The following is a 27,480-nucleotide window of genomic DNA, read 5'->3' on the forward strand; positions in this document are numbered from 1 at the left end:
GCCACTGAGGCTGGCGGGCGGGCACGTGGTTTGAGAAGCCGCTCCATGCAGGGTACTCCCAGGAGGACATACATACAGGGGTGCACATTTCCATCCGAAGGTTGCGTGCTCCTCCTGGAACGGGGAGATGAGCCCACACTGTCGGGACTGCCTCCACCTGGAGGAATGGCCCTCCATCCGGCCCGTGGGGGTGGATCCAGCCAAATCGTGGGCTTCCGGGTGAGTGCGGGGGCTGCGGGCCCAGTCCCGACCTGCTGGGCGCCCGGCCTGGGCTTCCAGTCTGGGTGAGCGCGCCCTGCACCCCTTTCCAGTGCGCAGGTCCAAGGCCGCGGACGAGGAGAGGAGCCGCGGAGCTCAGCGAGCCAGGGACGAGTACCGGCGCCACTCGCTGCGCGCCATCCAGAAGGGCACGGTCGCCGGCCTCAGCTCCATGTTCCAAGAGCTCGGCCAGAGCCACGAGCAGGAGGCCAGACTCTACCACCACCTCCCAGGCCCGGGGCCGCCGCCCCCGCTCGCCATACCTGTCAGGTGGGTCTGGGGCTCTGCAGGTGCAGTGCGGCCGGGGGCTCCATCCAGCTCTGCTCCAGCTGCTGTGACATTGGGAGCTGGTCATCCCCCCCCCCCCCCCGTGGGCCTCAGTGTTCAAGTCTGCATAACGGGGCCGGAGCGGGTGGTGAGGAGTCTGGTCCCAGATGTTGATTAGCCCCGGAGTTCTGGGAGTCTGGAAATCCAGGGTCCAGGGTTCCTTTGAACACTTAAAGAACGCTGTGTACCCTCCAAGATGTGCACATGAAAATGCCCCAAAATATTTGCATGTAATTCCAAGCTCTTATAGATCACAGACTCCAGGCTGAGAACTCGTTTTTTTTTTTTAATTTTTAAAAGATTTTATGTGTTTATTCATGAGACACACAGAGAGAGAGGCAGAGACACAGGCAGAGGGAGAAGCAGGCTCCCTGCAGGGAGCCCAATGTGGGACTCGATTCTGGGACCCAGGGATCGTGCCCTGGGCCAAAGGCGGACGCTCAACCACTGAGCCCCCGGGCGTCCCTAAGAACTTGTACTGTAAGACCTCAAGAGGGTTAAAAGTGGCCCAGCCGCTTGGGAAGCAGGGCTGGCTCCTTGTCCCGAGCGCAGCCGGCGCTGATGCATTCCCCGATCTGCTAGCAGGTTGGCAGATGAGCGTGGCTGGTGCAGGGCCTTACGCACCGGCGTCTCCCGGGCGGCTTGGCCAGGGCACCGAGGCGACTGCCCGTGAGGCCGCCTGGAGCCCCCCCACCATCCGCCGGCGCCCGGCTGGTCCCTTGCATGTCTGGCACTGCCGGGCGACTGCGGCCCCGTGAGGCTGGGCGGTGGGTGCCCGCGGCCTCCCGAACCACCGTGAACCTGCAGAAGAGGCCAGTCCCTTCTGAGTTTTGCCCTAATTGGGACTGAGGATCATTCGTAGGCCCCTTCGCCCTCCCCCCGCGGTCTAGGGAGGGCTGGCCGTACCTGCGTTTCCTCCCTCCCTCCCTTCCTTCCTTTTCATTTATATGATTAACAAACCAGGAAATTTAAAAAGACGTATGGGAAACAACTGCCTCGCATTCCTGCCTCCATCTCCTTGGCTCTTCCTTGCCCCACAGGGGGGCACCGTCCTCAGTGTGCGTGCGCCCGTCCAGTTCCTTTGAGGAGTTGGTGACGTGAAAAGTCATATCCCTGGCTTTTTATTTATGTATTTTTGCAGCAAAGGTTGCTCACTATACACATGGCTCTGTGTCTTGGCTTTTATTTCCATTGAACTATATTTTAGAGGTCTTTTCATATCAGTTTTTAGCTATTCATTTATTTTTATTTAGTTTTCTTTTTTATCTTATTATTTTTAAAGATTTTTTTTAAAGATTTTTTTTTAATTTATTCATGATAGACATAGAGAGAGAGAGAGAGAGAGGCAGAGACACAGCCAGAGGGAGAAGCAAGCTCCATGTAGGGAGCCCAATGTGGGACTCAATCCCAGGTCTCCAGGACCATGACCTGAGCCAAAGGTAGACTCTCAAGCACAGAGCCACCCAGGCGTCCCAAAAGATTTTATTTTTTAAGTAATCTCTACACCCGATGCAGTGCTTGAACTCAGCATTCCCAGACCAAGCATCCTGTGCTCCACTGACTGAGCCCGCCAGGCACCCTGGTCCAGTTTTCCTTTTTTATAGCTGCATCGTATTCTACTCCACAGATGAGCTAGAAATGATTTATCAGAAACTCTGTTAATGTTTTAACATTAAGTTGTTTGAAATCTTTGGTTATTACCAAGGGTGCCCTTAGTGAATAACCTTGGGGACATTCATTCTACACACGGGCCCCCCGGGAGGGAGGCTGGGGAGTGGCCTCTCCAGGTGGCTCTGCTACTCTGGGTACGTGAGGCTCTTCCTTCGTGGATGCTGATGCTTGTGCCCTGCAGTTCTAGAGGGGAAAAATGCCTTTTCTTTCCCTCAGACATCCCTCCCGTCCTCTTCTCCATGCCCACCTGTGTGACTTTTTTCAAAGCAAGTGATAACAATGCTCTTTTGGGAAAAATAAGAATATTTGGTGTATTATCATCTGCAAAGTGGCTTCATGCACCTGGACTCCATTCTTGCCACAGGCACGAGTGTGGGCATTACTCATCCTCATAGTGGCCTTCCCTCCCCTCTCCTCCTCTGTCCTCTGCCCTCCCCTCCCTTTCCTGAGTCTCCACACTTCCTCTCCCTTCTCAGCAGGACTTGGGAGCGCCCACTGAGACCCGTGTCCAGGGAAGTCATTGTCCGCTGGTTTAAGGAGGAGCAGCTGCCTCGCCGAGCTGGCTTTGAGAGGAACACCAAATCCATCGCCCCCTGGTTCCATGGTAGGATGGCTTACCGGGCCCCTGGAGCAGACAGTTTCCACGTCTGCCTCTCTCTGAGGTCGGGAGGAGGTCCTGAAGGGGTGCTGGCATCAGGGGGAGTCGAGGACTTTGGACCTTGGTATTTCCGCGCCACCCCCACATAGACCAGCCAGTCTCCCAGCTCTAGGGTTTGGCTCTCCGGGGTCGCCTGGGTGGAGAGAGGTCCCATGGCTGTCCTCTGTTTGCTCGTTAAATGTGCTGAGTTCAAGGCACAGGTTTTGATTCCTCCAGGGCATGAGCTGAACTACTGAGTGGCCTTCATCAAGGCCTTAGGGACCCAGGCAAACATCTCTGAGTAGGAGTCCAGGGGACTGGAGGCGCCGGGGATCCCAAATGTGCGTTCCCCGCTCTCTGCTGGGGAGGGAGGACCACGCTCTTGCCCACTGCTTTCACTCACAGCCTCCTTGGCCGTCAGGGGCTCCTCAGAGGTCTTCTCTATACTCACAAGACAGTGAGCTCTCCGTGTACCATGAGCTCCTGCTGGGCAGGGCCCACGTCTTGTCGTCTGAGCCCGCATCCCTGATCCTGACCGTGGGCCGGCACACAGCAGGCTCCGAACAAACACTTGTTGATCAGAGGACCGAATGGCTGAATGAAGAGGTCAGAGCCACCCAAGCATAGAGCATGAGAGCTGGAAGGCTCCCTGGAACTATCTAACTCTCTGTTTCACAGACAAGGACACAGGTCCAGATCGGGGAGGAGGTTTTCCTAACATCACCAATAGACTTGTGAGGTCAAGTTCAAGAACATACCTCAAGCTCCTGACCCCAGTCCAGTGATCTGAACCTGCAGCGGCCTCAAACAGGGAAACAGGATTGCGATTTCAGCAGAGACTTGCTACGGGGAAACGGGAGTCGCTACCGGCCACCAGACTCGTCTGGATCGGTTAGCTATTGCTATGTAACAAATCACCCCAAAACTCAGGAGCTGAAAACAAATAAGCATGTATTGTTTATTCGTAAGTTTTTGAATCAACCAGGCAGTTCTTCGGGAATGGGCCAGGCTCAGGTGATCTGAGCTGAGCTTGCTCGTGTGTCCCCAGACAGTGGGCTGGTCCCCTGGGTGCTGGCTTATCCAGGAGACACTTGCCTGAGACATCTCCTCTCTGCTCCCCAGGGGCTCGTGTCCCCCAGCAGCCTGGCCACACTGTCAGGCTTCTCTGGGTCAGCTGCCTGCGGCCTTCCTCCCTGAGTCGTCCCTCCCTTATCAGCGCTGAGCCCAGGTTTGCCTGTGGACTCCCTGGGGTAGAATTGATCTCTCTGCCACAGTTTGTATCCATCAGACCCCTGAGTGCCTTTGTATCTCTTCTTCTGGCCTCCTGGGAGCTTGGCCAGCCTGCACCCTGGCCTTGGTCTTGTCTCCCCTTTCAACGTCAACTCCCCACTTGCTTCCTGGGCAGCTTCCAGGTGTTTCCAGTTCCCTCCAGATGGAGAGCTGACCTCAGTGTTGTGATGGGCACTAATGACCACACACTCTTCAGGGCTCATGGGGAGGCCTTCATGGGCAAGCTGTGGGCGTGGCTCCGGCTCCAGAGAAGGCAACTGGCGTGCAGGGGTGAGCAAGGCCGTGTGCACCTCCATCCACAGCTTCAGGAGCCCAAAAAGCTTGTGAACCATGAAGTGTAGGTAGTAGCCACCCTACAGCTGGGGTGGCTGAGATGTAGCATTGTTCAGGGACTGCCCAAGGTCATGGAGGTCACAGAGACACCACCTGGTTGTGCAAGGGTGTCTTCACCGGTCTGCCTGTTTCACTCGGGCCCCTCTACAATTTATTCTTCGCACAGCATCCTAAGAATATATTTTAAAGATAAATCAGATCCTGTTACTTTCCTGCTTAATATGCACTGCTTCCTTCTGTTTATATTTGCAAGGAATCTCAAACTCCAGGCTTCCTGCTCCAGCCTCCTAGCACAATTTTCCCCTTGTCCACCTTGCTTCCACAGCTCTGGCTTTTTTTTTTTTTTTCTCTGTCTCAAACAAGCCATTTTCTTTTCTACCCCAGGCCCTTTGTACTTATTTCTGAGCTGCTTGGCATTGCTGTTCTCCTAGCTTTTTGCATGGATGCTGCATTCTTATTTCTCATCTCAAATATCCCCTTCTGGAAGAGTTCTTTCCTGAATCCTTATCTAAAGCAGCCTTTAACAGTGGCTCTCACCCACTATACGTCCCTCTTTAAGAGTGCTCACCCAATCGATATTCACCTTATTATTTGCTGTCTTCTGCTCTACCTGTGTGTAAGCCTGCGAAACTAAGGACCTTGTTCATTTTTGCCCCGAGTGCTTACCATAGTTAAGTGTCTGCAGGAAGAATGAATGAAGGTGGGAATGAAGTATCAGATGAGATCCCAGTCTTCCCAGTCCCAAAGGGCAGCCATTGCTTCTCTGCCCTGGTCCCTGGTCAGTGTGTGGGTCTCCTCAGGGCCTGACGAGTGAGGTTAAGCTGGAGCTGTCCGCTTGCAACCCCCTTCCTTCAGGCCTCCACATATCCTACAGGATGGAGAGGCTCTTTAGGGCCCAGAAAGAAGAGAGTCACCATTCACCGGGTGGCTGAGCCACACATCCCCAGACAGTCCCGGGGGGGTCCCTGTTTCTCGCCTCTGTCCCAGGTATGTGTCCCTGCAGCCCCGAGAGAGCGGCCTCTGAATTGCTGCTTTCCTTTTCCTCGGTCCATTGGAATTCTGGAAGCTCGAGGGCAGCCTCTTAGTGCAGCTCCGCTGTTCTGCGGGGGAGGCTGGGGCCAGGGGCCCGGGGGGCCTGCAGCGCGTGTGGCGGCCCGCAGGAGAGGCATCGCAGAGCTCCTCAACTCCATCTCTACTTTTCCCTTCTACCTGGATGGAAAAAAAAATGTGATTTTTTATTTTATTTTTATTTTTATAAAGATATCTTCAGTTGTCTTTTTTTTTTTAATAAAGATTTTATTTACTTATTCCTGAGAGACCCAGAGAGAGAGGCAGAGACACAGGCAGAGGGAGAAGCAGCTCCCCATGGGGAGCCCGATTTGAGACTCGATCCCAGGACCCAGGATGGTGACCAAAGGCAGATGCTCAGCTGCTGAGCCATCCAGGACTCCTGGTTTCCAAATTCTTGAGAGTAACTTTGCTCATCCCCAAAATCCCAAAGTCTGGAGCTCCTGATGTGCTCCAACTTCTTCCCCAGGGGAGGCATTCCTTGACTGCATCCTTGAGGCCCCCCCCACCCGGCACCCCACCAGTCCTTCCTGGGATGGGTCTGCTGCCCATCCTGCCCACGGGCAGCCTGCACCCTTTTTACTGTTAGGGGGTCTTTGCCTCCTAGGGGGTTGGCTGGGGGCTCTGCTCTCAACTGGTCTCAGCCGGATGTCTTAGCAGGGGCAACTCTGCTCCCTGAATCTACCACGCTCCTCCCAGGGGCCAGAGGGCAAGTGGCCTTCTCGGCTTGTGAACCTCCTCTTTGAAGCAGGACCCCATTGCTTTCACCTCATGACATTGGCCACAATATGTCACAGAGTTTGGGGTGGGAAAGTGTATCCTGCTTCTCTCCTGTAAGGACCAGCCACGCTGTGTGTCCAAGGGTGTGAAGACAGGGAGCGGAGGAGAGTTTGAGCTGATAATGTAATCTGTTACAACCCCACTATAAATCCGTTTTTTCCTGGGTAGAATGATCCTAGTTAACTCAGCTGGGTTTTAAATATTCAAAAAAATATTTATTTGAGAGAGAGAGAGAGAGAGAGAGAGCATAAGCATGAGAGCATGGAGGAGAGGAGGGTGTGGGAGGGAGAGAATCTCAAACAGACTCTAAGTGGAGAATGGATGATCCCACGACCCCAAGATCATGGCCTGAGCTGAAATCAAGAGCTGGACATTCAACCGACTGAGCCCCCCGGGCACCCCAGTTCAGCTGGATTTTGGGTGCAGGTTAAAAGCAACCACTCTGACTCCTAATTCCTTCCCTCAAACACAGTGGGGTGTGTCGACACTCCAAAGAGCAGTGCAGACAAGGCGTCTGAAGACACGGGCCCACTCTAGAACCTAGCAGCTCTGTGACCTTGGGTGTGTCCTTTCAATCCCCATCTCTGAAATTGGGATTTTAACCCTGACTTTGCAGGACTCGTGAAGATCAAGCCAACAGATGTGTTTTGTCCCCCGTGATGAGCCATGGCAGGGTGGGCGCTGATGTCTGTCCCCCCGAGGCTCCGCCCACGCTGGGGACCAGAGCACAGGGGTGCGGGGAGGCAGGGAGAGGGGCAGGAGAACGGGCTTCCCGCTGGGACCAAGGCCCTCGCAGTCGTCTCCTCTGTTAAAAAGAGAAAACGGTAAAGTTATCCCTCCTTCCTCCTTTGTTCATTGTTAAATGTTCCAGGGGTTGTAAGAGAGACTTCTAGTTCTCCAAAAATACTCCTGAGGAAACCTGGTGCATGTGATCTTGGCTTTGGGGGAGAAAAATCTATTTTTGGACTTCAGCATGGATCTAAAATTATTAAGAACATCCTCTGTCTGAGCACTGACTCAGGGAGACCTGTTTCTCCTCCGGTTTTCTCTCCTCGGAGAGTGGTCACAGTGTGACCCGTGGTTATTGTCTTGGCGACAACCCCCTGGCTGTCTCGCAGCTTGCCCTCAGGCTTGGGGGACGGTGCTCGGCCATGGCTGACGTGGTTGGTGTTGGTAAACCCTGCTCGGGCCCTGGGTGTGGGTCTTGAGCCCGGCGTTCAGGTGGAGTGTTCTGGTCATGCCTTTCCAGGCAAAGCACAAAGTGGGGGCTCCATCGGGGAGGAGGGACCCCCCACATAGACCATGCGGCCTGTAGGGAGCCCCGCGGTCAGGGGTGGCCTCACACACAAAGCCTGAGCTCCCAAGTGCAAGGGGCGCTGCGTGCTACCTTTCCACACTGTGGCTGCCGAGCATATTGAGAGGCCAGGAACGTGGAAGGTCCTAGAGCTGCGGGCTTCTGGAATGGCCCACGCCTCCAGACCCCTTATTCACCTTGCTCTTTTTTTTGGTATTTTTTTTATTGGAGTTCAGTTTGCCAACATACGGCATGACACCCCGTGCTCATTCGCTTGCTCTTGATCGCAGCACATCTAAATGTGTGGAGGGAGGGCGGGGAAACAGAGGTCACTGTGGTCATTTTTAGGGACCACACCGGGGGATGTGTGTCTTGGAAAAGGGACGCCCCGGTGTGGGATAGATGGGAGGACAGAGCCGCTGCTCCTCAGTCTCTGGAGTTCTGTCTTGAGAAAGGAGGAATGTGAACGAGGACAGAGCTGGGGCCCGGGCGAGCATGTGCAAAGAAACGCGCTTCCTTGCAAGAGAACACCGCAGTGAAGGGGTGTTCACTTGGGGTCGCAGCACACCCCGGGGGGGGAACGGGGACCACTAGGCTCTCTGTCCCTGGGATGCAGCGTGACTCGAGCGCACGCCTGCTGCGTCCCTCCAGGACCACGGGCTCTGCTCCTGCTGCGCCTCCCTGGGCTTTCTCGGGGGATCAGGTGCCCTGGGGACCGTGGGGCACGCCACTAGTGGGTGCCTGGGGTCCGGGGCTGAGGATGAAGGGTGTTCTCCATGGCCGTGGCCTTCTTCCCCTTGCGCACTTCTCTACTGCTAGTGGCGGTTTTGGTCTAGGAGCGGAGAGGGCGGGCGGCAGAGACCCCGCCGATGGCCCCTCCAGGAGCGGCAGGTGGACGGCAGTCACCAGGCGGGCTGTCCGCGGGGAGGCAGCGCCCTGGGTGGGCAGGCCTGGGGCTGGCGGCGGGCGCGGCCGTCGGGGCCTCCCTGCAGATGCTGCTGCGCCACCTCGCGTGTTTGCGCGGCCGTGCCCACGGGCAGGGTGGCCTGGTGCCCACCAGCTCACGGGACTCTCAACGGCTCTTGACCCGGGCACAGTTTGCTTTCTGCAGGTGACCATGCTGATGACCCGGGCATGGTTTGCTTTCTGCAGGTGACCATGCTCAGGCCCAGAGAGCTCGAGACCCCGACCCCTAGCACCCAGCTCGCCCAGGAGCAAGATGCGGGAACAAGAGGCAGGCCTTCTGGATCCTGGTCTTGCCGCCTCTATTTGGGCGGTTCCTTGAATATACCGCCACCCAGGGAGGGAGATTGGGGCCCAAGGTCTTCCCTCTGGATTCACTGTCCCCTACTGCATGGTCAGTCAAGCCTCTTTCAGACTCAGCCCGAGTTCTTTATTCTGAATCTCACCCCTGCTCATTCTGTGATCTTGTGCAGTGGAGCTGCCGCTAGTCAGTCTCCCGGCCCCGCTGGAGGGAGAGTCTGGGGATATCCTGTTTGGCCTTTGGGATTAGCCCAGAAGGTTGCATTTCTGGGGCCGAGATGGAGAGAGGGAGCCAGCTGAGGCCCCAGGCGTGGTGTCCACGGTCAGTGGGAGGATGGGGAAAGGTGAGGCCTTGGAGCTCGTCGAGAGGTGGCAGCCAGAGTGGGGGACCCGGGCAACGAGGACCCAGGCGCTGAATCCATGTTAAGCAAGGAGTTGCTGAAGAGACGTGGGAGGTGGAGAAAGTAATAGTACCCACCTTGTAGTGATGTTATGAGGATTAAGTGTATAATATTTATTAAGTGTTTTAGAACATTCCCGGCTTCCATTTGTTATAGGGAGTAAATAAACACAGTAGCCTTTGGAGATGCCTGTTAGGATTTGAATCTGTCCGTGGTGGCCTCCCACCCTGAGGCTGTGCCACCGTTGTCACTTGGAAGCAATGAAAAATGTGACATCAAATGACTGCATAAAGATGATACTTATGTAGCCTCCCCCCCAAAAAAGCACAAATTGAATTTTTTTTTTTTTTTTTTTACATTATGACTATGATCCCCATCTTGAAATGTGTTTTGAAAGCTGTGAGAGTAACACATGGGTCATTTGGAAGGATGGTTGGCATGTCGCAGATCCATCATGTCAAGTCAGATGGCTGATTTTCCTCTCCCGAGCAGAATGTGGAGTGGAAATTTCCCACCAACCCGGATCCCAAATGCAAAAATTTCTAAAAGAGGGAAAAAGTAGGTCAGTTGACCTACTTTCCTCTTAAGTTCTTGCTTAAGCTGTTCCAACTAAGAAATAAAGGAATCTTTTCCCTCTGTCTTAAAAAAAATTGTGCACTGGGTATAAAGTCTCAAAAAAAAAAAAAAAAAGGATTACAAAGAGCAGCAGCATTATTTTTTTTTTGCTTGAGGAAAGCACAGGTCGTCGTGGTGTTTTCAAGACCTTAACTCTTTCCTTGCGGCGGTCTGCAGTTCCGTGCTTTGGACTCCAGCCTTTTGTGCCTTGTCCACTTAACACTTTTATTTTGGTTGTTTTGCTGAGTTTTTTGTTTTCTGATGCACAGGTGGGGGTAACTAAAACATGTGGGGAGGGACAGGGCTTGGCCATCTAGTTGGATTTGAGAGAACAGAATTTTTCTTTTCTATTTGGAATTTAAAAAAAAAAAAAAAAAAAGCAGAGTGACCCCAGACCATGGTGCCTGTTGGTGTAATTGATTTCATATTCTTCTGACAGTCCCGTCATATCGCTGGTGGTTACAGAAGATGCTGCTGTCTTCCTAACTCTGGGAGGTTCCTATCATGAGTTAGACCCTTCTTCAACAAAAGCAAGCTATTTGGGGGGTACTCTTTGCTCCAGGCTCCGGATTCTAGTTTCCCACCTGTTCCCCAGTCCCGAGCTCATCCCAGGCCTGGCACCCAGTGCCCCAGCTCATGCCAGTGACACTGGGCTCACATTTTCCTGAAGGGCAGGCATGGGCTTGAGAAGGAAGACTTGGCGTCGGGGGTGCAGCAGCTGTCTTCACACCACTAATGTCCCTCAACCTGGGAGAGGCCTCGAGGTCGGGACACGGAGCACGTGGTGCTGACAGTGGCACAGTCTGATGAGCTCTTGAGCTGTTAGTTGTCCCGTTGAGGAACAAGCTACCTGCAGGAGGCACGAGCACCCGTTGCTGGGCTGTGTCAGCAGAAGCCAGACAGGCCTCGGTCAAAACCGTGGCAGCGTGGACAGTCCAGTCTGATGGCGATGAGGCCGGGCGGCCTGACTCTCCCCCTCTCCCCTCCCACCTTGAGCGTCTTGTCTCTGCTTATCCGAGAAACCAAGGCGGTGGCTCTGACACCTGCTAGAGAATAAAGTCTAGTCTTTACAGTCGTGGAGAAGCCTTTTTTTGGAAATGAAGGCTCATTAATATTTATGTGTCATTATTAAAAGTTTATCAGACTCAAATTGCCTTCTGTTCAGTAATTAAGTTCTTTATAGGTTTACACGCCGGAGCATTTGCTTACACGTTACATTGCAAACGATGCTGCTGCTTTTGGGTGTTGAGAGTCACCCTGCCTGTCACCAGCCCGCAGGGGTGTCTCCTCCCCATGGGACAGCTTAGAACCGCTTCCCGGAGGGGAGGCGATGCGGCTGGCATATGCAGCCAGCGTACGGCTCCTCCTGAGACGTGCACGAGTACCCCGCCCCCGGCAGGCAGTGGGGCCTTACCCACATTTGCGCACTCAGGTTGTAAGCTTCGGTGTACACAGCAAGTGGAGTTCCTTTACTTTTCTCCGTTTCTCACCATATCACGAAGTTATCACCACCCCCTTCTTCCTTTCTGGGTTGTAGGGGAAAAATAAACTCTAGTCCATTTTGTGGAACCATGTCCTATTCAGTGGAGTAGTCTTTTTGGGGGAGACTAGGTCTTTAGGATTTTCTCCCCTCCTCCCCTGCTTCTCTGCAAGAGGGGGTCCGAGTATTTTGGGCTTCTCTGCAGTACGAGGAGGTTGTCAGGTGCAGGGCTGGACGCAGATTGAGGGTATGTGGCTGAGGGACAAGAGAGGCCGACGCCGGGGTCTCCGCTCTGCTTCCAAGCCCTATACCCTGTATGGGCCTGTGGCCGTCTCAAGGTGCACAGGAGCTCTGCTCAGATCGGGGCATCCCTGGAAAGGGGGCACTTAGGCTTGTACTGGTCCTCAGGTGTACACTGGGTGCTCTCCATGGGGCATGGTTGGTTGGCCTCCCCTGGGGAGTCAGGCTGGCTTTTATGACTTAACAGATGATTTATTAAACTTTTACTTGGTGCTGGCTATGCCAAGTAAACACCTTATTGACTCCTGGCACAGCTCTCTGGAAGAGGTGGTAATACTGGCACTTAGGTGGGTACACAGGAAGGTTCATAGCCCGCCAGACGCTTGCTCACATGCACTAACTTGTTTAGCCCTGTGGCAGCACCGTGTGCTTCCTGCTAGCATTGGTCCCATTTCACAGATGAGAAAGCTGAGGTGCAGCAGAGAGTCGAGGCCACCGGCCCGAGGCTCACTGTTGGTAAGTGGGGCCTGTGGGGTTCAAGCCCTGGTGGGCAGGCTCTGGAGTCCAGGCTCCCAGCTCTGAGGCCAAGCGGCCTTGTCACCGTCTCACGGGCGAGGGACAGTGTTGAGTAATGGCCCGGGGCACGCGGGACTCAGGGAAGCCAGTGCCTCCCCAGGCCAGAACATCTCCTGCAGGAGGAAGAGATGGCTCTTCGGCATCTCAGGGCCGTGGGGCTGGGGGTTGCAGCCGCCATGCCCTGCTCTTGGCGGGGGCAAGTGTCTGCTCCTTCTTAGGCTGGCGTTACCCTCCCCCAGAATCCCTGAAGGGTGACCTTCACGTCTCCGACAGTCTGCAAGTCCTCGTGCAGTGGATGGAGTGAAGCGGTGCTGGGAATTGTCGAATCACCCGGGCGGGGGCCTGAGGACACAGGCTCCCTGTATAAGGCATTTCTGTAACCAATCTATTGATCGTTAGTATTAAGCTCCTGTTGTGTTAGATGCTGTGCTAAGTAGAGGGCAGGCGCTGGTGAATCCGACAGACAGCTTCCCTGTCCTCACGGAACTTACGTTCCTTTGCAAGTAACAGGAAAAAAAAATCCTGATAGAGTCAAAAAAGGAAATTTATCTGTTCATGTGACTGAAAAATCCAAAGGTAGGGTCGGCTTCAGGCTTTGCTTGATCCAGGGAACTTAAGGTCTCAGCAGCAGGCCTTTCTCCATCTCTCAGCTCTGTTGCTCTAATGTTGACGTCACTCCAGGCAGCACCTCGGCTGCTCGTGTTGACGTCCAGCAGGCGGAGGGCACGCTCTTCCCTGGTGCTCGTCCCCACGTCCTGCCTTGTCGGGTCTGCTTTGGTCACGTGCTTGCTCCTGAACCAGTCACCCTGACTGGCCAGGCTTGAGGCACACGGCCGTCCACGGGGGAGAACAGAGTCCATCCCATTGCAGCCGTGCAGACTTGACGTCCCACAAGGAGGTCCCCGCAGCCCTCTCGTGCCGGAAGAAGGGCACCTGGTCCCTCGAGAGGGGCACACCCGGCCTGGCTGTGCTCTAGGGACAGTCAGTCTGGTCAGGAAGACAGGCATGACCCAAGTCCTGGACATGTGCTGTCGGTGAGGTTGGTGCTACCCAGGCCTGGGGCGCTGTCTGGCCTGCTTGGGGCCGGCAGTCGCAGGCAGGGCTGGACCTGGAAGCGACAAGCATGTCCACGGGAGCCGCGGTCTCAGCAGCTCCCCATGGGAGCCCCGCAGGAGCCCCAAAAACTAAAGGCCTGTGAGCCTGTTCACCCCACAAGCTCGGTGGCTCTGGGAGCCTGGGAGAAACTGCAGAGGACAGAGGCCTAGTGCTTCGGCCCCTATCGGAACAGCGTCTGGAGAGCCTGGAGATAAGAAAGGGGGGTCACACGGGGCACCTGGGGGGCTCAGTGGCTGAGCATCTGCCTGTGGCTCAGGGTGTGACCCCGAGGTCCCAGGATCGAGTCCCGCATCGGGCCCCCCGCAGGGAGCCTGCTTCTCCCTCTGCCTGTGTCTCTGCCTCTCTCTCTGGGTCTCTCATGGATACATAAATAAATATAATCTTTAAAATTAAAAAAAAAAAAGGAAGGGAGGTGACAGAGATGAATGGGAAGTAGCTCCTGTCCCGAGGAGTGGGCCCGGGGCAGAGCCGCGGTGACAGCCCTGGGACAGAGGCACTTGGGGACACTGAGGCCCCTGAGACGTAGACGGCGTGGTGGGCCCCCCGCACGCCTTTCTTTTCGGGGGGAAGCACTAATAGAGGAACGAAACAGGCTCGTTTGGTGACTCAGGTTAAACTCGGAGCCAGTGATTTCAGGGACCGCCGTGCAGGTGAGGGGGGCCAGAACCGAAAATCCAGAAGGTGTGGGTTGCTGGGCCCCTTCCGGCCGAGGCCGCCTTACCAAGGGCCCCCCCTTTCCTGGGGCCGGCGGCGGCGAGCACCCGTGGAACCTGCGAGCAGCCGGGTGCCTGAGTGGGGCGCGGGGAGGTGCCTGGGGGGCCGGAGCCGCACCTCGCGGGGTGCGGGCCCCAGACGCCCCCTGGGACTCTCTGTTACAGCCTCGGTCGTCATTGGCAGATCCGTCGGGCTGTCTGCGGTCCCTGGTTCCCAGCTCCCCCGGGATGTCGTGGCCCGACAGTGTCTGGAGACGACCTGGTCTCTGTGTCGCCCCCAGACTTTCCAGGTGCTGCGGGAAAGGCACACAAGTGTCCTTTCTTGTCTACCTGCTTTCAGAAGTGGTCTTGCCTGTCGGGGCCTCCGCTCCCTGCTGCTGCCTAAACAAGTAACCCTCGACGTGTCCAGTTCCTCCGGCTGAGGAGCCTCCTTCGGCCTGAGCTGGTGACTCTCTAGCAGGTGCCCGGTGTCCCCCGTCTCCATGTGCTCCCTTGTGGGCACCCGGGGTCATTCCAATACCCCACCCCCGCCCTCCGATGGCACCTGAGTGCAGGGGAGCCCATGGCTTGGCGGGAGCCAAGAAAGCCCCTGGTGGGCCGCTCACCTCTGGGCCTCGGCCTCGGCCTCTAGGGGTCCACTGCTGGGAACCCCCGGAAGCGTTGGATGCTGAGTGTAGCTGGGGCCTGGGGGCTCCCTTCTTACACTGATCATTCCCCCAACTTGACTTGCCTGCCTTGGCTGCCATCAATGAACTATTAGGGAAGACCCTCCACCCCCCCCAAAGCCTAGGTTCTGGGGTCACCTTGCCTCTTTTCTGGGCTGTGTTCTTAATGATGTTTATTTTCCAAACAACAACAACAACAACAAAAAAAAAAAACCCTTACGTCTTACAGGTTCAGCTCCCTGGCTGCCTCTTCTGTCCCCTGTCCTCATACTTTATTATCTTTATGGAAAGAAACCAGGCTGCCCTGCATTTTGCGTATTTTCTTACTGTCCTTATGCTCAACCCACACTCCCGGTCCTCCTCCGTCCGCAGCTGTCCTGGTGACCACGCGTCTCTGTCCGAAGGGTTCTCGTGTATAGGTTGTGTGTCTAGCACCCGAGGGAGGTGAGCCTGCTCCCTATATTTTCTTTTCTTCCTCCTCGTAATGTTACATGTGATTCGACCTTGATGCTTTTTTTGTGGCTAATTTTTATGCGAAATTAGTTTTCCTGAACCTTTCAAGGGACACAAGGGCCAGGACGCTGATTTGGATTTTACGGAGCCTCCTCTTCTGTTGTGTTTGTGATGTGTCCACAAATGCGGCAGCTTGGTTCCTGGGGTTCCCCTCCCTCACGTGGGTCTGGACCTTCTCCTTCTGGCCCCTCTGTTCCCCTACTTTACTCAATTTTGAGTCCTCCCCCAGGGAGCGAAGGTGGCCCTGGAGGGTGTCCCCATGGGCCTCTTGCCCTTCCCCGGGGTTGGGGAAGGCGAATCCCGAGTGTCAGCTGTTGTTCTTAAGCCGGCCTCCTGCTTTCCAGGGAATTCCTGTTGACTGTCCTCAGGTCTGTTGGTCACCCGTGCTCCTTTCTTCTTCCTGTGGAAACACTTGGTGTCACGAAGGTCTTGTGTTGATTGTTTGTTCCCACCACCGTTTGTATCTGGGGTTCATGGGACTGACTTGCCATGACTTGGTTTTGTTGGAAACGTGGTCCTTGGACTTTGGGTTTTGTTCTTGACTTGTTCTGCTTCTGCTTTTATTACTTTTTTTAAAGATTTTATTTATTTATTCATGAGACACACAGGGAGAGGCAGAGACCCAGGCAGAGGGAGAAGCGGGCTCCCTGCGGGGACCCCGGTGCGGGACTCGATCCCAGGATCCTGGGGTCTCGCCCTGAGCGGAAGGCAGGTGCTCAACCGCTGAGCCACCTGGGCGCCCTTGCTCCTGTTTATTTTTATTTGGGAAATGCCGCCGCCGCCACCCAGATGCCCCTCCTGCCATGCACTTAAGGACATTTACAGGAAGGTGAGGTGCTTTAAATATCATTTGTGCTTCTCACTTTATCTCGTGGAGCATGTGTTAGGAGAGCCCCGCTGTTTCTAACTCTGGCCTATTATTTCTAATTGCTGCTCAGTATTCCATGGGGTGCATCTACCTAATTTTGCTCATCCTCTCCTGGAGTCGTGGGCACCCAGGTTGCCCTCAACTTATCAGCACCACAAATTAATCTGGGAGCCAATTACATTCCTTGCCCTGGACCCTTATGGACCTGTGTGAGGATTTCTTTCTAATGTATCGCAGGCATGGGATTGTTGGACCAGAGGGCATACGTGCAGTTAATTTGATTAGGGGTGCCAGTGGCTCTCCAGCAGGCTGGCCGGGTCCCGGTTCCCAGCAGCCCTGCATGAGGGCTGCTCTCTCTCCACGTTCCACACCCCCATCCCCCAGGATGTGATAGGAGCCCCGGATCCCCTCCAGGACTCCCAGGGACTTGGGGAGCCTGGCAAACATCGTCTTCAGGCTGTTCTGTTTGCAAATACATCATTTTACCTAATTGTGGCTACATTATGCAGGCACACAGCACCTGCTAGATTTGCCCCAAAATAGGGGAACAGGGCTCTTCTACTTTCTCTGTGGGCTGTGGGGTGCAGGAACGTGAGCGGGGGCCTCTCTTTAATCCTTCTTCCCCTCTGCTCTTCCCTGCCTGGCGAGGACTTCTCACAGGACCTACCCCTTTCCCCTCTGGAGCGGGTCTGCAGGACTGTGTTCAGATCCCCCAAGTATTTACCCTAAATATAGAGGAAGTTCATAGGCTGAAAAAATCACTTTTGTGCATCTTTGCCAACCCTGGCTCGCAGGACTGTTTACACTGTGGCTCAGCAAGTCTCAAACTTGGCTGCATGTTGGGATTACCTGAAAAGACTGTAAACATTACTGACGCTTGTACCCAAAATGAATTAAACAAGACTCTGTCAGAGCTGGCCCGGGCTGAGAGCCGTGCCCCAGAGACTCCAAACAGCCAACACTGACATTTAAAGCTCATTAGTGATACTTCCCCGCCCCCCCCGGGTGATAACCTCCCCATCCCTCAAAGGACATTGACCGACTTTGAATGAATGTCATAGCGTGATGTGTGGGGAGGTGCAGAGCCGTGATATTTAAATACCTAAAATATTAAATATTGAGTATATACAGTGTGTGCACCTGCAGATGGGAAGGGCGTGAGGGAAGCTTCAGAAGGGGAAGCACGACCCATCCTGGGAGCACCTGTGTGCTCCTCCCCGTGGTGGTCCTGTTCCTTCCCCCAGGCGGGATCCCTCTCCTGAAGGCGTATCTTCTCCAGCAGCTCGTCGCTTCGTTTATTGTTTATGTATTAATCTCCAAATGCTATGGCCTTTGGCCTCGTGTGCTTTTCAATTTAATAGAGATGGAACTAGAGTGTAGTTATTTTTTAATAATTAGCTTGTTTCACGCTTCATTGGGAAAAAAACAAAACAAAACAAAACAAAACAAACGTGCCCTCACTGCATTTTTCCACCTCTGTTGTTTGGAGGCTGTACCACTGTCAGTGCCTATCTTTCAGCGTTTACTTTAGAGGATTTAACATGCCTATTTCACCGATTCCAAGTTGATATCCGTCTTTACCCTCTTCCTAAACACACGGAATTTTTATTTTTTAAATTACTAAGAGTTTTCGGTATTTAAGTAATCTCTGCACCCAACGTGGGGCTTGAACTCATGACCCTGAGATCAAGAGGCATGGAGCCAGCCAGGTGCCCCCTCAACATTTTTTTGAATTTTTTAAGTCCAGTGATTCTATTCTCAACTGATCCGATGTTGTCATTATTAGAATTCTTTTTAAAAATCCTCAAATTATCCATTATTGGTATTGTTTTGCAGGTCAGTATATATTTTTAAATTACCCTGCAGGCTCTGTGCTCATCTTTCCTTGCAGCCCGTCAGATTCTCTGTCCGGGATCAAATTTCTTCTACCTGAAGCACATCCTTTAGATTATCCTTGGGAGTCCATTTTCTTGTTTTTTTTTTTTTTTTTTCTGAAGATCTCTCTATTTCGTCCTTCTCCTTGAAAGACCGTTTCATTAACTACTTTCAATAACTTTCAATAACTTTCAATAACTGTTATTATTATTATTATTATTATTATTATTATTATTATTTTCTCAGCACACTGAAAATCTTATCCGGTTGTCCTCTGGCTTCTGCTGTTGCAACCAAGAAGTTAACCATCAGTCTCATTGTTCGCTCTGTGGACAATCTGCGTTTTCTCTCTGGCTGACACGAGGTCGCCTTGTGCAGTTTCAGGGTGATGCGTCTCCGATGGCTCCCCAGTCATTCTCCTTAAATCCCACCTCCTCTCCTCGCCTGTGTGCCCTGGGATCCAGATCCTACAGGCGCTGGCCCTTCCGGCCCTTCCTTCGTGTCTCCTGTCCTGAGACTTCGATTGAGCTTCTCTTAGGTCACATTTATATGCATGCGCTGAGGGGACCCCTTCTTGGTCTGGGCTGTGACTCCTCACTCATCACCCCCCTTGTCCTCCCCCCACCTCATGGGCACTGCTTACTGCTTGTCCCCCGGGATATCCCCCAGAGCCCTGCTTGGCATCCCCCTTGGTTGGTGCTCTCAGGCCTGCCCTAACTTCCAGAGGCCGCAGCAATCTCCTCCTTCTGTGTCTTTGACAGCACTTACTTGTCCTGTGCATGAGATAACACGCTGTAGAGCAAAGAGCACTGGACTTGGAGTCCGAGGACCTGAGTTCAGATGTTGGCTCTACTTCTCACTAGCTCTGTGACATTGGGTAAGTCCCTTTTCTTGCTGACCCTCCGTGTCTTCAGGTATGGACTGATGATGATCGGGATGTCGGGAGGACCGAGGGAGATGAGGACCACAGGGTCCCCAGACGGTGCCCAGGGCTGGCTGTGACATGGGGCTTCTTACGTAACCCCAGATGTGTCCTTTTGCCCCCCCCCACCCCCCCCGCCTCTGCATAGAAGCCATCCCCAGCCGACTGGCGGTCTGGGAGCTGGAATCCAGTGCCACCGCTGTGCACATGTAGCCATGCAGCAATCCTTAGATGAAGAAACCCTCACAGCCTTGAGATCCCTGGCTTGGGTGCCTCTCACTCATACCCCCCGAGGCCACCTTTTCATCCTTGAACATTCTCACCTTCTTCTTCTTCTGTTTAGGGAACATCAGTAGTTTCTCATCGCCCACGACATGAAGTCCAGAATCCTTGGGGCCTGGCCCCAGCCAACCTCCACTCCCTGCGTATCTTGCCCCCGCTACGTCCCGTCTCCTACTTTGGCGCTCCCTCCTGTCACAAAGAGCCATGTGCTCATCTCTTCTGCGGACACATCCTTGCCTCGCACCTCTGCCTTAACCTTCCTGGTCTCGCTCTAGCGGTCATTTCCAGCCCTGGCACCAGAGCGGGGTGGGCTGCTTCCCCCAGATGCTCCCCACAGCTCCTGTGACCTTGATCACCACCGGTTATGATGAGCCTTTGTTTTTTTTTTTTTTTTTAACAACAAAAAAAATTGGCCAATCTTTATTTCTGTCCAGAGTCAAAGCTTCTGGAAGGCAGGAACTGTTTCTCATTCAGGGCCGACTCCCAGGTGCCCAGCATGGGGCCTGGCTCCTAGAGAGTGCTGCGTACATAGCTCCTGAAGGGAGGAAGGAAAGAAATCATGGGATAAACTGCATTGCCCATTGTTGGCGGCTGAGAATTGGCCCAGAAGGCATCTGCTGTTGCATCCTCCAGTAAGCATTCCAGAACAGCTACCCCGGAGCCCCGTGTGGTTAAGGCCGCACCCCTCAGCCAGCCCTGGTCGTTGGCAGAGGTAGAAAGCTTCCGTGATGTCTGAGGAGCCAAGTGCTCACTCCCCGGTAGGAAGGGGTAAGGTGAGACCTCCCCCTTTGTTTCCTTAGCCAACAAGTGGTGGAGTGTTTAGAAGGGGCTGAGGTGGGATGGGAGGCGGCATGATTAGTGCTTAGTTCCCAATACACTTGGTTTCGAGCCGATCTGGGGAGACAGAACACGGATGAGGAGGGCAGAGTGTGAACGGGCAGGAGAAGGAAACAGCTTCTCCTGGTAGGTATCCTACAGGCCTCCCAGCCACCAAGCAATTCTCCCGGGCGTCAGGTTGTCTGTGGAACGGTCTCCACCATCCTGAACTGTGAGGTTATATTACTTGTGGCCTTGGGCCAGATTATAATTTTGATTTCTAGGTAAGTATCAAAGAGTGGGGGCAGATTTCACAGATGTTTAGTGTTCCAGATGCCTGGATGGTCTTCCAGGGGCAGTGCAGGCTGGGGCCCAGGGCCCTACGCAGTCCCCATCAGAAGAAGTCACCCTCGACAGCTTCTCTCTGGGAGATTTGGGGGCGTGGGTGTGAGCAGCACAGCCTCGTGGTGCTATGACCATTGCACCAGGTGACATGCATCCCTGGTGCAGGAGCGGGTCCCTGGGTGCAGCCAACACAGACTAGTTATGTACCTTAGATAGTCATCATGTCCTCAGGCACTGTGGTGGCCATGCTCACGCGTTACTTGACATGGGCTCGAACAGCCTCACCATGTGGGTAGTGTTACTGGGACCACTTAATAGATGAGGACGTTGGGTTTCAGAGAGACTTAGGTAACCTGCCCAAGGCCACCGAGGGGACAACTCTCTGAGCTGTGATTCTATTTTTATTTTTTAAAAAAGATTTTATTTATTTATTTGAGATACAGAGAAAGAACAAGCAAGAGAGAGGGAGAGAGAGCACGTGAACAAGGGAAGGGGAATAGGGAGATGGAGAAACAGACTCTGCACAGAGCAGGGAGCCTGACGTGGGGCTCGATCCCTGGACCCCGGGATCACGATCTGAGCCAAAGGCAAGACACTTAACTGACTGAGCCACCCCGGGCATCCTGCCTGGGCTGTGATTTCAGTCCATGCTTTTGATTATTGCTCCAAACAAGCCCCCCAACATTCCAGGTACTTGGGGCACAGAGGTCCACCTTTGGTGTGGCAGGTTGGGTCTTCCAGGAAGCAGAAGTGCAAGAGATTTACTGGAAGAAATGTCCATGGAGAATAAAGGGGAGAGGGAGCAGGAGAAGGTGGGGAGAGTGTTTGGACGTGGTGCAGGTCTGATGCCCATGAAGGGAGGGTGGGAAGGAAGGGCCGTTGGGAGGAGCCTGGCTCAGGGAAAGTCTCGCTCTAGCTGATGGGAACTGCCCCCCCCCAGCAGCCACTGCTCACTGGGGGGGCCCCACCCTGGGTGGGAATAGTGGGCCCCGCGCCCTGAGTCAAGGACACTGGGTCCTGTACCCCCTGTGCTGGAAGCAGCCTGGGGAAACGATGCTTCGATGCTTGGGAGCTGGATCCTGAGCAGTAGCTGGAGGCCCTGAGCTCCGGACACTGCTCCTTGCAGGAGCGGCTCCTTTGAGGGAGCCTGACAGCCCGCTCCGCTCCTGCGGCTGCCCGGGCTCTGTCCCTGAGCCCTTCCCAGCCTGTTTGCTAATGGACTGCAGCATCTGGGCAGCCTCCTGGGTAGGAGGAGGCTTCCTGACTCCTTCCTGACAGAGTTCAGCAGGTTGCACCCTGAATAAAGGGGCCCTGCCGTGTGGGCTGACTGTGGGGAGGAGGGATTGAAATGCAGAAATGTGGGTTTGGGCCATTTTGGCCCAGGGAGGCACCCTTTTCAAATTCCACCACTCAGAGGGACCTCTGTTTCTTACCTGCACAAAGGTGGAGGGCAGGTGAGCCACAGCCTGGGCCTCCCGGGAGCGAGGAGAAGGGGTTCGGTGAGGGAGGATTCAGGGTCCGTTGGGAAGAAGAGGGCTGGGGATGAAGCTTCTGCACAAAGGGCCTGTGGTGAGGCGCCAGTCATGGTGCACGTGGTGGGTGAGTGAGTGAGTGAGCCCTGCCAGGTGGGTGGGGGTGGGGGGTGGGGACCCCGGAGCCCAGTGTCCCTCGTTCCCGAGCTTGGACTCAGCCGCAGTCCAGGGAGGCTGTTCACAGGTTCTAGATGGTAGAGACAGGACTTTGTCCTTTTGGTGTACCGGCCACTTTCAGGTATTAGAAAGTCAAGTCCTGCTCAGGTTTGATTGTTCGATCTCTTACCCGATGCAACACTTCCCTCCGCCCCACATTCCAGTCTGTTCGGAGCTTTAGCTTGAGGTGGGGGCTGTGGACATTTTCTGGTTCTTCTTCCTCCCGGCCCTTGGGTCTCATCTGTCTCTCCTGACTTTTCTCCCCACCCCAGCCACCTGTGGGGTCCAGGTCTTCAGGCACTGGGGCAGGGAGGTGGGTGAGGGACGGTGCTGAGTCTTCCGACAGATTCCAGGTGGCTGTCTTGGTCCCCCTTTGGCCACTGTTGATCCCTGGCTGAAGGCACTAACGTCCTGGGGGTGGGGTGGGGTGGGGGGTGGGCAGCCCCAGGGTGCATCCTCCTGCCTATGTGGGGATTATGTGCGGATCTTGGAGGGGGGTTCCCACTTCCTTCCCCCTCCCCTCTCCCTGGTTTCCTACTTACATAGCTTGGTTGGGGAGAGGGTGGCTCACTTGATTGCTTCTTGGTAAGTCCTGGGCAAGGAGGAAAGAGATGGCCTGCGTTTGTGTTGGCTGTCTTTAAAAGAGGGACATGTCACAGTGTGGTTGCCTCTGTGTCCTCTGGGCACAAAAAAAGGCCTGTAGTAGGTGAGCAATGACGGGGGCGGTGGGGGGACAGGGGGTACCTACGGGAAAGCTTGAGAGTGGCTCCGGGGTGCAGTGGGGGAGAAGTCACAGGTGTGCAGTGACTCTCAAGGGCGCAGGACCTTCCACCCCTTTGCTACCTGACTGTCGATAAATGACCCACCGAATGTCTGCAGAGGGCAACCAAGTGGGGGTGTGACAAGGACAATAGGTTTCTCCTCTTCCCACAAACATGGTAACAGGTGCCAGCATTCCCATGGTGTTTCTCAGTTTACAAAATGCCTTCAAATTCCTTACCTGACCAGAAAGTCATAATGTGCCCTTGATGTAGACGGATGAAGATGATCGCTTAGACGTCAGAGGACGTTGGAGAAGTCGAGGTGTTGGCTGAACATCACGCGGTCCGGATGAAGGCAGCCGAGCAGGCCGTCTAGGCTTTCCGGCTCTTGCCTTCTCCCCGCCCTTCCCTGCCCTGGGAGGCTGGTGCCCACGCGTACGGCTTCCTGGGCTCTCTCCGGATGAACCTTTCTGGGGATTGCCCACCGACAAATAAGCAACTCTAGGGCCGGCTCCGACTTTCACACCGCGGTGCAAGCAGATGGTGAAGGACTAGCAGAGCCTGAGAAAATCGTGCCTTTGAGCTGTTTTCCTGACGGCCACAGATGGATGGAGGAAGTCTTTTACTCTGGAGGACATAGTGTGTTCAGGTGCTCACTCTCGGGCGCCGGGCGGACAGCTGGGGCCGTCATCGTGAGCTACTCTGCTGTTGTCATTAAAGCAGGGCTCTTAGGTTCTCCGCAGGGCAGTGCTTGTTGACTTGTATTTGTAATCGATAGATGCTCTAATTCTGGCTCTTTGCTAAATCTTTGCTTACCCAATTAATCCAAATTAGTGTGGCTTAATTTGGAGGAAAGCGTGCTAAACTCAGGTCCTGGTAGAAAGTCTGCCCCCAGGCTCACAGCTGGTTGCTCTGGACCAAGATGAGTCCTCGGCGGGATGAGGCAAGTGCCGGACAGCTCCTGAGGCCCCCTCTTTCCTGACACCCTGGAAGGAGGATGCGGGGCAGGGATGAGTCGGGGAGAGTGGCAGGGGAAGGGTTTGCTGAACCTACTGACTTTTTTTTTTTTTTTTCTTTTTTAAACCAGGAATTATTAGCCGAGAAGATGCAGAAGATCTCCTTGAGAACATGACGGAGGGAGCCTTTTTGGTCCGGGTCAGTGAGAAAATCTGGGGTTACACCCTCTCCTATCGCCTGCAGAAAGGGTTCAAGCACTTTCTTGTGGATGCCTCTGGGGATTTTTACAGCTTCCTGGGAGTGGACCCCAATCGCCACGCCACGCTCACCGACCTCATTGATTTCCACAAGGTATCCTTCAGAGGGGTGCTGGTCAGGAGACAGGACTGGTAGAAACTTAAGGGGAAGGAGCCCCAGACTGCAGGTATTCTAAGAGATGAGGTGGAGGGGGCGCAGGCAGGCCCCGAAGGTCCATAGGATCACAAGGATATGGAACATTGGGGTGCATGAGAGCAGAGCTCGTCTAGACAGGCCCCGGGGCCTGCTGTTCTTCTCTCTGGCTTGCCCTCTGACTAATGCAGGCACCCCCAACCCTGGCCTCTAAGCTCCTCTCACCTCAAGTGTCTGAGTGCTCCCTGCTGTCACCCCTTAGGGAAGAGCTAGCCCACCTTCTGTCCAAGCCCGCAGCTCACCTGCAACTCATCCCCCCGACTCCTGCTTGAGGACATTCTAGGCAGGCCTCTGGCAGCTTCGCAGTTAGCCTAAGCCTAGCTGTCAACCCTGCAGCTTGGGAAGCTTTCCTAGTAGAGTTCCCATGTCTCTTGTTCCAACTACGAGGATCTGTACGTGTGTGGTACATGCGTGACCTTGGGCAGGTTCCTTAGTCTCACTGAACTTTAGTTTCCTGGCCAGGCAAATGGGTGTAGATAATACTTAGTTCGGATCCCATGAAGCAATGTCTGCCACAGACTCCGTAACTGTGAAGTGCTGTTTCTTGAACTGTGAAGTTCTTGTTTTCTGGAACGCTCTTCCTTATTTGTCCCCTTACTGTAGACATCTCATTAGGGAAGGTGTTGCCTTCCAAACAATCTATGTAGACAGAAACGACTTTTGTGTTAATGGGGCTGTTGACACAGGAGTCATGGGAACAAGCCAAAGGTGGAAATTGGTGAGCCACCAGGGCCGGAGAGGGATTCTGGGAGACAGAGCCCTGGTAGCTGCCCCCTCTACTGGAGCTTTGCAGCTGTCGAAAGGGTCACAGAATTACTGGACCATCTCGTTGGGTTTTTGCTATAATAGGGACTCTTGGATTTGTTTTGCTTTTTCTTCTTGGGTGTCCCCAGGGCTCTAGGGACAGTCCTTGACCTCCTTTCTAAGTAAAGCACATGGAAAATTACCCTTGTACAAGTACCTAGACCCTGGGTGGAGAGGACTCCTGGGACATTGGACTAACCGGGGTAAGGGCAGATTTCTCCCTGTGTTGGGAAGAGCTTTCGAATAACTCTAGGAAAGACAAAGGGAGGGCACGTGTGGGTACTGGCACCTTCTCTGTGGCAGGCGTATGCCTAGTTCTGTCCACCCATGTTCTCACTGCCTCTTCATGTTAGCTCCGCGAGGGAGGCATCCTGGTCCCATATCACACATCAGGAAACCAAAGCCAGGGAGCTTGGGTAGCTTCCCTAAGTTTTCACGACTGGCACCACTCGGTCCAAGAGTTAATCCTCAGGCTGTCTGCCCCCTAAAGATTGTGCCTTTTCCTCTGTGCCACGCTGTCTGGTTTCCCTGCTTTGGAGTGTTCAAGCAAAGGAAAAAGGTCAACCCTCAGAGATACCATACTGTGGTTCCTGCACGGGAAGCCTAGAAAAGGTGTCCTTGGAGGTCTTTATTCTCTTCCAGATCCAGGGCCGGGGACTTCCAATTTAGTTTCTCCCTCTCAAGAGGGAGTTCAATGCACATGTGGCGATCTCGTGGCCAGCGTGTATAAATTAAAGTTTTAATCACACAATTAATTTATGATTACATTCGAAGAAGAATCAAGTATGACACAAGGTGAATGCGTGTTCACTTCAAATCTCCATTTCCACCCTCCACCTTGAAGTATTAGTTTGCCATTAGTTTGCCAAACACTATCCAAGTGTTTCCCGGGCATTAACACAGAAATTTATGTACATAAGGAAATGCATAGTTTTGTTATTTTCCACATAAGCTGGACAATTCTTTTTTTTTTCCTAATTAAACTATAAATTTAATGCAATTCTCCACCCTACAAATACACCAAGAAGATGGGGGTTTAAAAAAAAAAAGAATTTTCCCAAAAAACTGAAATGTACAAGTTTAGTCAGGGGAATTCTAACACATAAGGGTAGCGGCATGGGACGAACCAACAATTCTTTACCAGTAGCTCAGCAATTTGATTTTTTAGCAGGATCAATATATCAAATGGCGTATTTTTGTTCCAAGCATGGTCGCTGGAAGCAGGCTGCTAAATTTGAAATCCCAACCTCATTACTGTGTGTGACTTTGGGGAACTCCTGAAATTTTCATGTTTTAGTTTCCTCTGTCAGGTGGGTTTCAGAATCTTACTCACCTCCTTGGGGTCACTGGCAGGTTTCACTGAGCTGTCACTGTGCAACGTGCTGAGACAGTACACCTGACATTTGTGAGTTATCAGGACATTGGCTGTTACCAAAATGCTTCTAGTCGGTGCGTGTCCCGCATCCTCATGCCTGCCCCGTGGTATTCTCTGATGGCCACTGACACAGGTCTCCACGACCACGAATAGGGCTGTGGAGATTTGCTCGTCTATGTCACGTTGGGCACAGGTGCAAGTATTTCTCTGGGATGGATCCGTCATACTGGGATTGCTAGATGGAAGATTATGCACATTTTAATTTGAAAAGATCTGCCAGATTGGCCTCCAAACATGTAGCGCCAATTCCTGTGTCTGCCAAAACTAGATGAGGCTGTTTCCCCACACTGCTGCCAACCCTGGAGCTTATCAGTCATTTTAATTTTTTCCCATCAGATGGGCAGATGCTCTATCTCACTGTTGTTTAGCTTGCATTTCTCCAATTACTACTGACACAGAGGATCCTTTCATATGTTTAATGGCCACTTGGAGTTCTTACGTGGATTGTCCATTCCTATCCTTTGTCCTTTTTCTACTTAGATGTCTCCTTTCTTACTGACATGTCAATTCTTGCAGCAACTAAATTATGCTTTTGTTATGTCTCTTCTGCTCCTCAGGTCTTCTATTGACATTTTTATTTTTATTTAAATGGGCACTCTTTTCATTTATAGGTTCTTTAATAAAAAAAATAGCCCATACTTTAAAAAAATATTTATTTATTTTGAAAGAGTGAGTGAGCGAGTGAGCATGAGCTGGAGGGGCGAAGGGAGAGGGAGAGAGAATCCCAAGCAGACTATGCACTGAATGTGGAGCCCGATGTGGGGCTTGATCTCATGACCCTGAGATCATGAACTAAGCTGAAATCAAGAGTCCAACATTTAACTGGCTGCACCACCCAGGCACCCTATGAATAATAGCCTGTTCTTATTTCATGGATGATTCACCTTCTTATTCTACTGAGGAGATTAATACTCATCCCTTAAAGGCTCTTTCCATTTGTTTTATAAACCTGGTATTTTCTTGGGAGTCAGTTCTGTTGTTGAGTTTGGCATCTTTCTTTTATGAATAGGATTTCCTTAAGTGTGTATAAACTTTGA

The 27,480-nt window shown here is 53.4% G+C and overlaps 1 protein-coding gene across 2 annotated transcripts in view; it reads left to right on the forward strand.

The window, feature by feature from the left end:
- Nucleotides 1–27,480, forward strand: part of SH2D4B (SH2 domain containing 4B) — an 83,885-nt gene that overhangs the window by 54,308 nt on the left and 2,097 nt on the right. The window contains exons 5-7 of one of the 2 annotated variants that reach the window (XM_049109086.1): nt 312–528; nt 2,733–2,860; nt 23,885–24,105. In XM_049109086.1, the coding sequence (XP_048965043.1) occupies nt 312–528; nt 2,733–2,860; nt 23,885–24,105 (566 nt within the window). The remainder of the gene's footprint in view (nt 1–311; nt 529–2,732; nt 2,861–23,884; nt 24,106–27,480) is intronic. The other variant, XM_025435046.3, reaches the window with a different exon arrangement.

This window comes from Canis lupus, chromosome 4 (assembly GCF_003254725.2).
Source record: "Canis lupus dingo isolate Sandy chromosome 4, ASM325472v2, whole genome shotgun sequence".
Classification (NCBI taxonomy): domain Eukaryota; kingdom Metazoa; phylum Chordata; class Mammalia; order Carnivora; family Canidae; genus Canis; species Canis lupus.